The sequence below is a fragment of the Erpetoichthys calabaricus genome, chromosome 9, assembly GCF_900747795.2.
Source record: "Erpetoichthys calabaricus chromosome 9, fErpCal1.3, whole genome shotgun sequence".
Lineage (NCBI taxonomy): Eukaryota > Metazoa > Chordata > Cladistia > Polypteriformes > Polypteridae > Erpetoichthys > Erpetoichthys calabaricus.
The window spans coordinates 180745273-180760227 of NC_041402.2; the positions used below are offsets into that span (position 1 = coordinate 180745273).

A 14955-nucleotide genomic window follows, 5' to 3' on the forward strand; every position below is an offset into this window, starting at 1 on the left:
AGGAATCTAAAGACTTGGACCTTCGTCCTTTTGCATAGATATTGGGAGTGCCACACACCCCTTTCCAGCAACCTCATGACTCCCCATGCTCTCCCAATCCATCTACTGACTTCATAGGAAGAGTCACCAGAGACATGAATGTCACTGCTGAGGTAAGTAAACCTCTCGACGAAGTCGACACTCTCTCTGCAGACAGACACACTGCTGATGGCCGTGCCCAAGAGGTCATTAAAGGCCTGGACCTTTTGGTTTTTATCAGGACACTCGCAAGCCCAGACACTCAGACCCCTCACTCAGTCTCTCGAGCGCCCCGATCAGAACCTCCATTGACTCCGTGAAGATCACAGCATCGTCAGCAAAGTCAAGATCCGTGAATCTTTCTTCACCAACAGATGCCCCACAGCTGCTGGACCCCCCGACCTTGCCCAACACTCAGTCCATACAAGCATTGAACAGAGTAGGAGCAGAACAGACCCCTGACGAACCCCAGAATCAACTGGGAAAAACGCAGAGGTCCTGCCTCCACTCTGCACAACCACTCACAGTACCAGTGTACAGGCCGGCCATGATATCCAGCAACCTTGAGGGGATCCCGCAAATCCTCAGGATGTCCTACAGGGCAGCTCGATCAACTGAGTCGAATGCTTTGCGAAAATCGACTAAAGCTGAAAAGAAACTCTGCTGATATTCACATTTGTGCTCCATGAGAACCCTCAGTGCCAGGATGCGGTCAATGGTAGACTTCTTAGGCGTAAAACCAGACTGCTCTGGTCGCTGGTAGGTGAGCAAGTGATCATAGGATCTGTGACATAGGGAGCAACTAACAATATACTCAGCAGCGTGGCTGTGGGGACTCGATGGGATATTTGAGTGTGTGTATTCCGGCTATGTGACCCCTGTAGCCTGGCTTGTTTCTAGTACGTGTCTATCTGCAAAGGGCTAACTGGGCATCATGGAAGTATTATTGACCACTTTGAAGTGGAGGATGGATATCATTCATCATTTAACTCGGTTGGAACCACCATTAACTTTACTGAATCGGCTCGCAATCTCAGAGTTCTTTGTGTTGTGGGGTACAACATCTGTACATTTTGGTTTATATTTCCATTACATTTTGTTCAAGACAAGTCAACAGATGAACTACATTCAGGACAAATCAAAGCATGTCTTCTTCCCAGTTATACCTCACTTTTAAAACAGCTGTTCCAACAAAGAAAGGAAGACATGTTGGTGGCTCAATTACTTTATAACCTGAGAAAGGATGGACATCTAATTATTTTACAGCCTGGGAAAGGAAGACATAGCGACACCTCAGAGAACATAAAGTTTTATTGTTTGGGAAAATGGCTGGCTGTCAATATGATGAATGAATTCACTGTCCAATCAGAATATCTAACAATCACATCTTGCAAAACCCCTCGGTAGAATTTTAGAATAAATATGCCTCATCTGAGGAGTAAGTGAGTAAGGAAGTAAGGAAGGAGGGAGGAAGAAGAACGGATGAAGACGTAAATGGGCGTCAGAAAAGCATCATAAACAACGACGAGTGCTCGATCACAAGCAGCCTGCGACATTCATCCTTGTCATCTTTACTTTTTTGTAAGCTTTTCTAAAGACTATATATATCCAGACTTTACTATCAGTCCTACTTTCTATTATTCTTTGTTCCAGTGGTATTATTATTTATCCTGTAATAAATACCATGCTGCTTTTAACTTTCTATGCTTTGTCTTAATGTCTAGTGTGATTGAAGTAATAAATTAGATTTCTTTGAGCACCTGATGCAGCCGGAGGTTTGCTATACGCTCCGTGCTGCGAGGTTTATTAAGGCTGAGGGTGTGAGCTCCACCAAATAGTAGGGAGCGATACGTAAAGTAAGGCATTCTTAGCTGATAACTGGCCTATAGCTGAGGATGCTGAGCCTTTGTATGTTTAAATGTATTCTTGTAGACCAAAAGTAATATTTAGGTCTGCGATATCATTAAAACATCGTATGTTGTTCGTGCCGATAATAAGTAAGTTTCTTGAAGTGCTGAGAGAGTGACAGGCCTTGTTATTCCTAAAGCACTTGTGTGGTTTAAAGTGCCAGAGGTTAACCAGCTGTGTGTGTGTCATTCATGGGGCACTGTTGTGGTTGAGTCTGTGTGTATGTGTATAGCTATGTCTGTGTGTGTTCATCTTAAAGTGCAACAGTAGACCAACTTGACAAGTACACTTACCCTTGAAGAAAACAGGTAATGGGTAAGTAGAGGGAAATACTACGATAATACACCTTGACTACAGCATGTCATTTAAAGTTGTCCAAATCATGTTTCTTCCATCTTAAAAATGTTGGGAAATTAAGATGCTTTCTAAATAAACAGGATTCTGAGAAATTGATTCATGCATTTATTTCTAGTAGGATTGACTACTGCAATGCGGTGTTCATTGGATGTTCAAACTGTTCTTTATACAGCTGCCAGTTAATCCAAAATGCTGCAGCAAGAATTATTACAAGAAAATATGAACACATAACCCCAGGTCTAGAGTCATTACACTGGCTCCCCGCTTAAGTTTAGGGCACATTTCAAAATCCTCCTTTTAACATATAAAGCCTTAAATGGCTGAGGACTGGGTTACTTATCTGAACTTATCATGACTTACAAACCTGAGCACACATTAAGATCTCAAGATGCCGGTCTGCTTATGACTTCAAGGATTAATAAAATAACAGTGGGAGGTCGAGCGTTTAGTTACAGGGCCCCTAAACTGTGGAGTAGTCTGCCTGCTACTATAATAATGATAATAATAATAATTCATTACATTTATATAGCGCTTTTCTCAGTACTCAAAGCGCTATCCACACAGGGAGGAACCGGGAAGTGAACCCACAATCTTCCAGTCTCACTATAAGAGATGCCCCTTCGGTCTCAGCTTTCAAATCCCGGCTGAAGACTCACTACTTCAGTTTAGCACACCCTGACTAGAGCTGCTGATTAACTATACAGACTGCATCTCTGTTGTTAGTCATTAACACTAAAACATAAGTAACATGATAGTTAGAATTGGATACTAACCCTCACCTATTCTATTTCTCTTCTCAGTTCTCAAATGTGGCACTTGGTGCCCACTGCCCACCTGCCAAGTTGTTTTGCCTGCATAAGGTAAAGTCACCTACGATGGAGGATCACAGGAGTCGTTGGGTAGAAGGGGTCCTTTGATTGGATTGGCTGGCCCAGTGCTGACTCAGCTGTGGAATGGCCAACTGGGGGAGGCAGCTTGATGGCTGACATCTCCAGGACTCTCTGAACAAATCCAAATCCTATTATGTGATATCATCTACTGTTAAATTCTGCTCCGTACTTGTAATATTTTTATTTTTAATCTGCATTAAGGATGACTTCTGTTCTGTATATTGTATTATATTGACGCCCTTCTTTTTGACACCCACTGCATGCCCAACCTACCTGGAAAAGGGGTCTCTCTTTGAACTGCCTTTCCTGAGATTTCTCCCATTTTATTATTATTACTTACCACGCTTCTTTTAACTTCACCTGTTTGTTGTCTGGTACAAATCTTGTTATCCATATTTCACCCACTTCCTATTGTCCAAATGACTTTCAATTCTGCACACTTACTCACTTCCGATGATAATACATGAACCAATAATCAGTTTCACTAATTGATCAATTAATCCATGTTATTAAGAAATGAAATTTTCATATGAAGAATAGTTCAGGATTTCACCAATAGATGGCGCTAGTAACAGATAGATAGAATTTCCCATTTGGATTAATAAAGTATCTATCTATCTATCTATCTAGAAATATTAAAGGAAGTATTAAAATATTGATTACAAAATTATACTAAAACAAACCCAAGACTAAAAAATTGAAAATAATACATATATTAAAAAATTACTTTTAAAAAACCACACTTATACTAAGTTAAAAAGTGTACTAAAAAGTAAAAAATAAGTCTCTTATACATTACTCGTAAAATAAAAGGTGGGCACTTTTCATCCAACAACATTCAAAATCACTTCTTAAAATCTTAGCATAAGCGCCCAACTTTTATTTTACGACTGATGTATAAGAGACTTATTTTTTACTTTTTAGTACACTTTTTAACTTAGTATAAGCGTGGTTTTTAAAAAGTATTTTTTATATATGTATTATTTTACCCTACAAGGTTTTTTTGGGAGTTTTTCCTTAGAGAGTCAAGGCTGGGGGGCTGTCAAGAGGCAGGGCCTGTTAAAGCCCATTGAGGCTCTTCTTGTGTGATTTTGGGCTATGGAAAAATAAAGTGCATTGTATTGTATTGTATAAGGGTGTGAGCAACATAAAGGACAGCACTGACCACCGAAGGGTGAGAGCAGTCAGAGGAGCGCCACTGAGTAGTACCAGCAGTATGAAGGCTAGCATTGGCCAAAAAGCAGCTTTCAGTTGTATGAAGAGCAAGGGTCACCCCAAGGAGCTTTGAAAGGTAAAAGAAGTAGCACTGACCACAGAAATACATCAGTATTGAGACATGCAGAGTGGACAGTTTTGAAATATCAGCACAGAGAGGAGCACAACTGACCACAGTGGGGTATCAAAAAGCATAGTGAGCCCCTGGGATGTCTTAATGGCAAGAGACACAGCATAGACCACAAGGAGATATTATGACCATGACAGCTTTCAGCAACATAAAAAGCAATTCTGACCTCTAAGAGGGATCAGCAGGGAGAGGGACAGTGCGGGCTGCTGTGGGCTATCACCTCCGAAAACAGCAGCAGTGACCACTAAAGCAGATCAACAGCAAGTGACCACAGGGGAGTGACAAGAGAACTACTGACCATGCAGGGGTGTTAGGAGTAAGGACAGCACTGACCACAAGAAGGTTACTAAGAGCAAGAAAAGCCACACTGACCACTAAGATAATTCAAAACTAAAAGAAATGTAGTTAATCACAAAAGATAATAATGAGGGAGAAGGCAGCAATGACCACAAAGGAAAAGTGGCATTTGTGGTATGAAAATCATGGTGGGGGCATCCCAAATTGTCTCCTGTGTCCTCACAGGTGGCGCAAAGGTAGTGCTGCTGCTTTGCAGTAAGAAGATTGTGGGTTCGCTTCCCAGTTCCTCCCTGTGTGGATAGCGCTTTGAGTACTGAGAAAAGTGCTATATAAATGTAATGAATTATTATTATTATTAAACATCCATAATATGTACATGGACATACCTCACTGATAACCTCTGGCCATCCTAATGACTTGCAAGTTCAAGAACAATGGAATGTTGCTGCCTGCTCTTTCTCAATTGGCATCACGCTCTGACATCACCATCATTTGCTCAAATACAGCCATTGAGATTTCAACACTAAGTGAAGTGAGAGCCTCACAACCACCCGCTGCTCAGGAAAATCTCTTGGGTATGAAACAGCTAAACCTCACGAACACAACCAAACACCCTGGAGATGAATAAAGGACAAGTTGCAATAACATGGACAAAACACGCAGACACATAGTGGCCAGAATGGGCTGCTTCACGCCACATTGGATATTTTATAACTGCTGTGGATGGAAAAAATGGCTTCGGCGTCCATCCATCCATTTTCCAACCCGCTGAATCTGAATAAAGGGTCACGGGGGTCTGATGGAGCCAATCCCAGCCAACACAGGGTGCAAGGCAGGAACCAATCCCAGGCAGGGTGCCAACCCACCGCAGACTATCTGACTACGCAACACATATTTTTAAGGCATTACCCGTAACACTGCAAGGGACAGTCGTGGCCGGAGATGGTAAATATTTTCTTGCTAATTCAGGCCTCATCTATAAAACTTTGCGTGATTTTGAAAGTGAAAATGTGTGAACGCCAAATATCAGGAATATGCATACGCCAAAAAATCAGGTTTGTAAAAATATGGCTTACGTGTGTTCCTATGCGATTTACCTTTTAAAAGTCTCAATCGCACACACTAGGGCCAATTTAGAATCGCCAGTCCACCTAACCTGCATGTCTTTGGACTCTAGGAGGAAACCCACGCAGACACGGGGAGAACATGCAAACTCCACGTAGGGAGGACCCGGGAAGCGAACCTCAGGTCTCCTTATTGCAAGGCAGCAGCGCTACCACTGCACCACTGTGCCGCCTGGCTTCGGCATGACTCCTTATTTTCTTGAAATTGTGCACAATCTTTTTTAGGCAACAAAATGTCAATCTGCATTTCCGCACCCTTTTAGAATAGGAAATCGGCTCTTATTCTTTCCAACTTATGATGATGAAATGTCATAGAACCCCTTCATTGAAAGTTTAAATGTGTCAATTTCACAGACAGTCAATCTTCATTTTACCAATGCCCATGTAGTAACGCGAACTTCTACCCAGTTATTGATAAAAATGGGCATTTAGGTAGGGATCAACCAGTTACAGTTGGCATAAGGGTCTGTCTATAGCAGAAAAGCACAAATGGGCAACCAAAACATGAATGGAGAGGCGAGATAACTGCAGCGCAGACACGAACTTTACTACTATTGGAGAATATTTAGTAAACACGCAGGGAACATTTCAAAATATTAAAAAAGAAAAAGACGGACGGATTACTTTAGCTGTTCCAGCACATCAGCAATGGATCTCCAAGTACATGATGACTTGGAGAACCATAAAGTGTGCGCAAGATGGCTACGGAAACCGCTTACTGATCTGCAACACAAGGCAACATCTCTCGGTCACAGTTTGAATGATTTATTCAATATGGTCAAAAATTCTCTGAAAATCTGTGGATCTTTGGTTATAGGAGACTGTGTTTGTTCATTATTGTGACTGACATGAAGATACGACCATGTTTTATATGGGAATTAGACATAAATATAGAGAATTCCTAGGGGTTCACATACTTTTTACTTTGACTATATAAAGATATTGCCTGCTGCCGCCATTGTCTTTGTGCAGGTGCGTGCGCCGGTCGTCTAGCTATTTGATGGAGGAATGAAGGACTAGGGTCGGCGCAGTGGTAGCGCTGCTGCCTCGCAGTTAGGAGACCTGGGTTCGCTTCCCGGGTCCTCCCTGCGTGGAGTTTGCATGTTCTCCCCGTGTCTGCATGAGTTTCCCACGGGTACTCCGGTTTCCTCCCACAGTCCATAGACATTTAGGTTAGGTGGTATAGGCCCTGGTCTAGAGAACACATTAGGGTCAGATGACGTGCCTGAAACAGGCTTGTGAACAAAGACAAATCTAGCAGCATAAACCACAGCAGTGACCCTTACGTTATACCAGCAGGGAGGACAGCACCACTGACCACAGAGAGGAGCCAAAGCACAGCCACAGACAGTAAGAAACACTGAAGCTGAAGTAATGAGAGCCAACAGAAAGAAAAGTGCTGGGCGCGGGTGGCAGCTGCATGAGGGTCAGCTCTGATTCCTTGAGGATATCATTGGAAAGAAAATAGCTAAAATTCCCTCTTGGGAAAAATAAAGTTCACCCACAAGGTAAGCTTGGAGTTGGGTATGGAGTAGGGGCAAGGACGAAGAGGAAAAGCTAGATGTTCAAGAAGGATTGTGGAGATGAGAAGGGAGAGTATTTCTGTGGGGTGGGAAGTGGGTGTAAAAGCACAGGGATCTAATGTGGCACAGTGGGTAGCGCTGCTGCCTCGCAGTTAGGAGACCCGGGTCCTCCCTGCGTGGAGTTTGCATGTTCTCCCCGTGTCTGTGTGGGTTTCCTCCCACAGTCCAAAGACATGCAGGTTAGGTGATTCTAAATTGTCCCTACTGTGGGTGTGTGTGTGTGTGCCATGCGGTGGGCTGGCACCCTGCCTGGGGTTTGTTCCTGCCTTTTGCCCAGTGTTGGCTGGGATTGGCTCCAGCAGACCCCCGTGACCCTGTGCTACGATATAGTGGGTTGGAAAATGACTGACTGACAGTGGGCAGGGGAGGACACATACAAGTAGGTCCAAAGGTGTAGTACATTTTTTTCTTAACTTATTTTGTTTGTATTGTGCTCTTCACTGTGTGCAGGCGCAGAAGGCTGTGAACAATTCTCGGGTAAAATACAAGTATAGATTATCCATCCATTATCCAACCCGCTGAATCCGAACACAGGGTCACAGGGGTCTGCTGGAGCCAATCCCGGCTAACACAGGGCACAAGGCAGGAACCAATCCAGGGCAGGGTGCCAACCCAACCGCAGAAGTATAGATTATACTAATTACTAAATACAGAACTAGTACACATAAAAGTTTGTTGTTGTCTTTTATGATTTCCCTGTGTGTAAACTCTCCCATGCATTTTCATTTATTAATCAAACTACCCTGAACTAATACTTACTTCTAAGCCCCTTTTTACTCATTCTGGTTCCCCATATTTTAACACTATCTGTCCTATCTGTCATATAGTGACTTACATAGCTATATATTTTGAAGTGCCTTTCATATCTATTATATAGTGACTTACATATCCAACTATCATAATGTGCCTTTCATATCTAAGTATCATATTGCATCTTCTATCTGTGTCTGTCCATCTAAAATTAACATTGAGCGTACAGGACATAGAAGTAAAATGGACAGCACTAACCAGATGCCAGGTTTCAGCTGCGACAGAACCAGGAGACCCGCACTTTGGTTTCAGTTCGATCTCTCAGGCTAATCATTAGCAGATGTGGCCAGAGGCACGGGGGCGTGTCTCTAGGACCGCGCCCCTCTTCCTATTGGCTGGAGCGCCACGGCTCCGGAGCGGCTGAGTGAACTTATCCTGTCTTTCCAAGAAATTCCTTCAGGTAGCCATTCCATATTAAAGAGCAATTGGAAAAGTCCGCCCCATCTGTTTCTACTGGACAAAGCCACGCCTGGTCGTCTTCACGTCCACCTCATGTGGCAGCTGCAGTGTTATTTGATCTTGGGATCATGGCAACCGAAAATGACCAAGCCGTGCTGAGGAGCATCTTCAACCCCGATTGCCCGTTCGGAGACGATCTTGGGGAGACGTGCGAACCGCTCAGAGACGAGGGTAAGACTTCGACTTTCTTCTGATTTGTACACGTAGGCCGGTGCCAACGGGGCGGGGCATATCATGCCGCCATTCGGAATCGGTAATGACGCTTCTAAGTAACAGTAAAATTCAGGCTGAGCTCCAAACAGGAGAAGGTCAATGAACTGACATCCGCGCGAATGCGAGCCCAGCCTGCTGCTCAGCTCTGTGAAAGTGCCGGTCGCTCGCCAACGGTCACGTGTCATTGTGGACCGCGTTGAAGCTGAACGTGTTGCTCGAACGTTCTGTTGGCGATGTTCTCAAACGACAGTACGAGGGCGGTGTCGCGGTGACTGAAGCAAGGGGACTAGCAGGGTGACGTCAGGAACCTGCTCGTGCCAGCGCTGTCGCTCGAGGTGCATTACTTAAAACAAAAAACAAAGAAAGATATTTAGTTCAGTTCACAATTGCAAAGTCATGTTTGTATAACAAAAAGTTATTTTGTTTGTGATAATCAAGTATTGAAGGTGGTGGCGATGGAGTGGATATTTATTTTTTATACAGTGCATCCGGAAAGTATTCACAGCACATCACTTTTTCCACATTTTGTTATGTTCCAGCCTTATTCCAAAATGGATTAAATTCATTTTTTTCCTCAGAATTCTACACACAACACCCCATAATGACAACGTGAAAAAAGTTTACTTGAGGTTTTTGCAAATTTATTAAAAATAAAAAAATTGAGAAAGCACATGTACATAAGTATTCACAGCCTTTGCTGTGAAGCTCCAAATTGAGCTCAGGTGCATCCTGTTTCCCCTGATCATCCTTGAGATGTTTCTGCAGCTTCATTGGAGTCCACCTGTGGTAAATTCAGTTGACTGGACAGGATTTGGAAAGGCACACACCTGTCTATATAAGGTCCCACAGTTGATAGTTCATGTCAGAGCACAAACCAAGCATGAAGTCAAAGGAATTGTCTGTAGACCTCCGAGACAGGATTGTCTCGAGGCACAAATCTGGGGAAGGTTACAGAAACATTTCTGCTGCTTTGAAGGTCCCAATGAGCACAGTGGCCTCCATCATCCGTAAGTGGTAGAAGTTCGAAACCACCAGGACTCTTCCTAGAGCTGGCTGGCCATTCAAACTGTGCGATCGGGGGAGAAGGGCCTTAGTCAGGGAGGTGACCAAGAACCCGATGGTCACTCTGTCAGAGCTCCAGAGGTCCTCTGTGCAGAGGGGAGAACCTTCCAGAAGGACAACCATCTCTGCAGCAATCCACTAATCAGGCCTGTATGGTAGAGTGGCCAGACGGAAGCCACTCCTTAGTAAAAGGCACATGGCAGCCCACCTGAAGTTTGCCAAAAGGCACCTGAAGGACTCTCACACCATGAGAAAGAAAATTCTCTGGTCTGATGAGACAAAGATTGAACTCTTTGGTGTGAATGCCAGGCGTCACGTTTGGAGGAAACATGGCACCATTCCTACAGTGAAGCATGGTGGTGGCAGCATCATGCTGTGGGGATGTTTTTCAGCGGCAGGGACTGGGAGACTAGTCAGGATAAAGGGAAAGACGACTGCAGCAATGTACAGAGACATCCTGGATGAAAACCTGCTCCAGAGCGCTCTTGACCTCAGACTGGGGCGACGGTTCATCTTTCAGCAGGACAACGACCCTAAGCACACAGCCAAGACATCAAAGGAGTGGCTTCAGGACAACTCTGTGAATGTCCTTGAGTGGCCCAGCCAGAGCCCAGACTTGAATCCGATTGAACATCTCTGGAGAGATCTTAAAATGGCTGTGCACCGACGCTTCTCATCCAACCTGATGGAGCTTGAGAGGTGCTGCAAAGAGGAATGGGTGAAACTGGCCAAGGATAGGTGTGCCAAGCTTGTGGCATCATATTCAACAAGACTTGAGGCTGGAATTGCTGCCAAAGGTACATCAACAAAGTATTGAGCAAAGGCTGTGAATACTTATGTACATGGGATTTCTCAGTTTTTTTATTTTTAATAAATTTGCAAAAACCTCAAGTAAACTTTTTTCACATTGTCATTATGGGGTGTTGTGTGTAGAATTCTGAGGAAAAAAATGAATTTAATCCATTTTGGAATAAGGCTGTAACATAACAAAATGTGGAAAAAGTGATGTGCTGTGAATACTTTCCGGATGCACTGTATGAATGTAGTGAGAAGTCAAGCAAAATGACCCCTTTTATTGGCTAAATAAAGAGATTACAGTCTGCAAGCTTTCGAGGCCACTCAGGCCCCTTCTTCAGGCAAAGATGTGACACAGAAGCTGGAGTTCCCTGTGTTTATATACACACTAGGACAAGTAACAACATTGGCAAACCTTTAAGTGAGACATCTTAGATGTACAAATTTAATAGAAGTCTTCAGGCTCAGATTCATTTAGCAAGAGAGGAGAACAATGTATGCTCGAGATCTTTGGATAACTGTCCAGCAAAGTCTTTTGAAGTTTCTGATGAGTTTTTCCATACAGTGTGGATCTGTAGTCAGGTTGTCTGTGTCAGTCTGAGAGATGCAAACAATCCCCATACCTGGCCATAAAACTCTTGTCTCTATTCAAACCACGTTGTAATGTGTTCAATTTTAGAATGAGTTTGCTGTGTTCTGAAGTTGCCCATAAGCGCTGTGACTTTAAAGTCCCTCTCACAGTGTCCATGGCTGTTGAAGTGGGCCGCTACAGGAACATCAGTGTTGCCATGTTTAATGTGGAGTCTGTGGAAATTCACTCTCTGGCGGAGTGTTTGTCCAGTTTCTCCCACACAGAGTGCAGTGTCAGGACATTTCATGCAGAGAATGAGGTAGACCACATTAGATGATCTGCAGGAAAATGATCCCTGCATGTGATATTCAAGTCGGCAGTGTGGTATAACTATACGGTCTGTATCATAAATGTGGGCACACGTTTTACATCTTTTCTGTAGGCATGGAGATGTGCCATTTTCTGTTGGTTCACTTAGGGAGCTTCGGACAATTCATTGCTGCAGGTTTGGTGGTTGTCTGTATACCAGGAGGGGAGGTTCAGGAAATACATTTGTCAGTGTTTGGTCGTTGTGTCTTATGATTACTGCAAGTCTCTGCATTTACTGTAGTCTTTCCGGTCACAGGACTGGCAGCCTTATTCAAGACTGGAACCATCCCTGGCTGGAATGCCAGTCCATTACAAGACAAACTCATCCAGTCAGTCACTCTTACTTAAGTCACTTAAGAGAACTGGTTTGAATGTACAGTGCCTCTCGGAGATATTCAGACCCTTCACTTTTTCACGTATTGTTGTTTTGTTCTAAAATCATTTAGATTCATTTTTTCCCACTTCAAACAACACTCAATACCTCAGAAAGGAAAACCGGATTTTAGAAAAAAGTATTCAGACCCTTTGCTTTGACTGAGGTGCATCCCATTCTATTGCTCATCACTGAGATGTTTCTACACCTTGTTTGGAGTCCACCTCTGGTCAATTCAGTTGATTAGACATGAGTAGGAAAGTCACACATCTGTCCATAGAACTGACAAAACAGGAGGTTGAAGGAATTCCCTGTAGAGCAGGTTGTGTGGAGCACAGATCAGGGGAAGGCTACAAAAAAATAATGTCTGCGGTATTGAAAGTTTCCAAGAGTACAGTGGCCTCCATAAATTCTTAAATGGAAGAAGTCTGGAACGACTATGACTCTTACTGGAGTTGGCTGCCTGGGCAAACTAAGCAATCAGAGCAGAAGAGCCTTGCTGATCAACAACACAATGGCCACTCTGGATGAGCTCCAGAGAACCTGTGTGAAGATGGGAGAAACCTCCAGAAGGACAATCACCACTACAGCACTCCACCAAACTGGGCTTTATGGCAGACGACACATGGAAAGCTCACATGGAGTTTGCAAGAAGGCACCTAAGGAACTCTTGGACTAAGAGAAACAAGATTCTCTGGTCTGATGAAATCAGGACTGAACTGTTTGGCCTCATCATATCTGGAGGAAATCTCACACCACCCGTGGAAAGCTGCTCCATCTGTGAAGCATGGTGTGGGTTGTTTTTCATTGGTATGGACTAGAAGACGACAGAGGGTTGAGGGAAAGCTGAACAGAGCAAAGTACCGAGATACCCTTACCTGCTCCAGTGCACTCTGGTCCTCCAACTTGGCCAAAGGTTCACCTTCATACAGGACAAGGCAAAGCCAACACAGGAGTAGTATGGGCACAACTCTGGGAATGTCCTCGAGTGGCACAGCCAGAGCTCAGACTTGAACCCAGTTAGCTGGCCACTGGTGGTTCGCCATCCCACCTGACCAAACTAAAGAGGATCTGCAGAGGAGAATGTCAGAAACTCTCCAACTCCAGGTGTTGGGGCGGAGGGCCAGGTCCAATGCCCAGCCGGGACGCCCCTTCAATGTGTATTCAGAGGGAGCAGCCCTGGACGGTGCAGTACCTCCCCCTGGGTTGGAGCGGTGCCTCAGTCTCTCGCAGGGCTTCATGGGAGAATGAGTTCTCCACAGCCCTGTTGGGGTCTGGGGTGGCCGCCAGGGGGCGCGGCATGGGTCCCTGAGCCCAGCTGGACTAATCTTCAGCCCCACCCAGGAGTGCAACTGGAAACAGGTGACCAAGCAGCTGGAGCACTTCTGGGTGGGCCATAAAAGGAGCCAGCAACCACCACTCAATGGCCAGAGTCAGGTGGAAGGAGGACAAAGCTTGTGGAGGAGTGGTGGTGGAAGAGAGAAAGAGACAAGGAGTATTGTGTGTGTCTTGTGCTTGGGACTGTGTTGTGGCTGGAGGGTTCACGGGGAAGATGTGCCCTCCAGCTGAAGAAAATAAAAGTTTGGTTTATTTTTATACGTGCCTCCGGTGTCAAATCTGTGTCGGGTCAGGCGCTATATAGCGTCTTCTTACCGTGTGTAGTGTTATATCCAAGAAGACTTCAATAATGCACTGAGGAAAGGGTTGGAATACTTTCTGTCAGTGTGATCTTTCAGTTTTTTATTTTTAGTAAATTTGCACAAATGTCTAACATCCCGTTTTTTAATGTCATTCTGGGGTGACAGAGTGTGGACTAATAAGGAGAAGATACAAATTAAAATGATTTCAGTATAAGGCTGAAACATAACAAACTGTGAAAACAGTAAAGGGGTCTGAATACTTACTGACGGCACTGTACCCGCATGTTGAGGATGTGCTAGTAAACTTCAAATTAATTTGCCCATGCCCGACATCTCTCTTTGTCCTTTACAGACAGCAGCTTTGACCCTGAAGTCCTGCGACGTGTCCATGATCTGGAAGTACGAGGCGTGAAGGCAGCAGAGTCCGGAGATCTACACTCGGCACTGCTGCTCTTCAGTGAAGCCATTGAAATCCTACCAGACTGGGCATCGGCGTACAACAACCGTGCCCAGGCCCGGCGGCTGGATGGCGACACAGCTGGTGCGTGCAGACAGTTGCTAGGCATCCGCATGCAAACCACCTACCATTTTCAAGATCCTAAACACCACATTGTTTCCTTTTATCATACAGGAGCTCTGGAGGACCTGGAGTGTGCCATAGCTCTGAGTGGTGGCACTGGCCTGACGGGCTGCCAGGCCCTGGTGCAGAGAGGACTGCTGCACAAACTGCTCCACGAGGAGGATGCTGCACTGTGTGACTTCCAGAGAGCAGCGAGACTGGGCAGCTCATTTGCACGCCAGCAGGCTTTGCTTCTGAACCCATACGCTGCTCTGTGCAACAACATGCTGAGCCAGGTTTTCCACAAGCTGCGTAACCCTCAGGCCCCCGAAAAAGCTTAGGGGGGTTCAACTAAAATCTAGGTGCAGAAACAGTAAGTGTGCTTGTAATAAAGGAAATCGTTTCTTCTGTGTCTGTTGCCCAGAGTCTTTACTCGGCCACATCCTACAGATTGAAGGGTCATATTTGGTTGAACTTCCATCTATCCATCCATTATCCAACCCGCTGAATCTGAACACCGGGTCACGGGGGTCTGCTGGAGCCAATCCCAGCCAACACAGGGCACAAGGCAGGAACCAATCC

At 44.7% G+C, this 14955-nt stretch overlaps 1 protein-coding gene across 1 annotated transcript; it reads left to right on the top strand.

Annotated features, from left to right (window-relative positions):
- Positions 1-8656: 8656 nt before the first annotated feature.
- On the top strand, positions 8657-14783 carry ttc36 (tetratricopeptide repeat domain 36). Its single transcript, XM_028808493.2, has 3 exons — positions 8657-8962; positions 14167-14355; positions 14446-14783. Exons 1-3 carry the CDS (start codon positions 8860-8862, stop codon positions 14712-14714), a joined length of 561 nt encoding a protein of 186 aa, XP_028664326.1. The 5' UTR covers positions 8657-8859; the 3' UTR covers positions 14715-14783.
- Positions 14784-14955: the final 172 nt, after the last annotated feature.

Coding starts and splice junctions, on each gene's coding strand:
- ttc36 (XM_028808493.2), top strand. CDS start 8,860: ATGGCAACCGAAAATGACCAAGCCGTGCTGAGGAGCATCTTCAACCCC. Junction 8,963..14,166: donor CGAACCGCTCAGAGACGAGG/GTAAGACTTCGA, acceptor TGTCCTTTACAG/ACAGCAGCTTTGACCCTGAA. Junction 14,356..14,445: donor GCTGGATGGCGACACAGCTG/GTGCGTGCAGAC, acceptor TTTATCATACAG/GAGCTCTGGAGGACCTGGAG.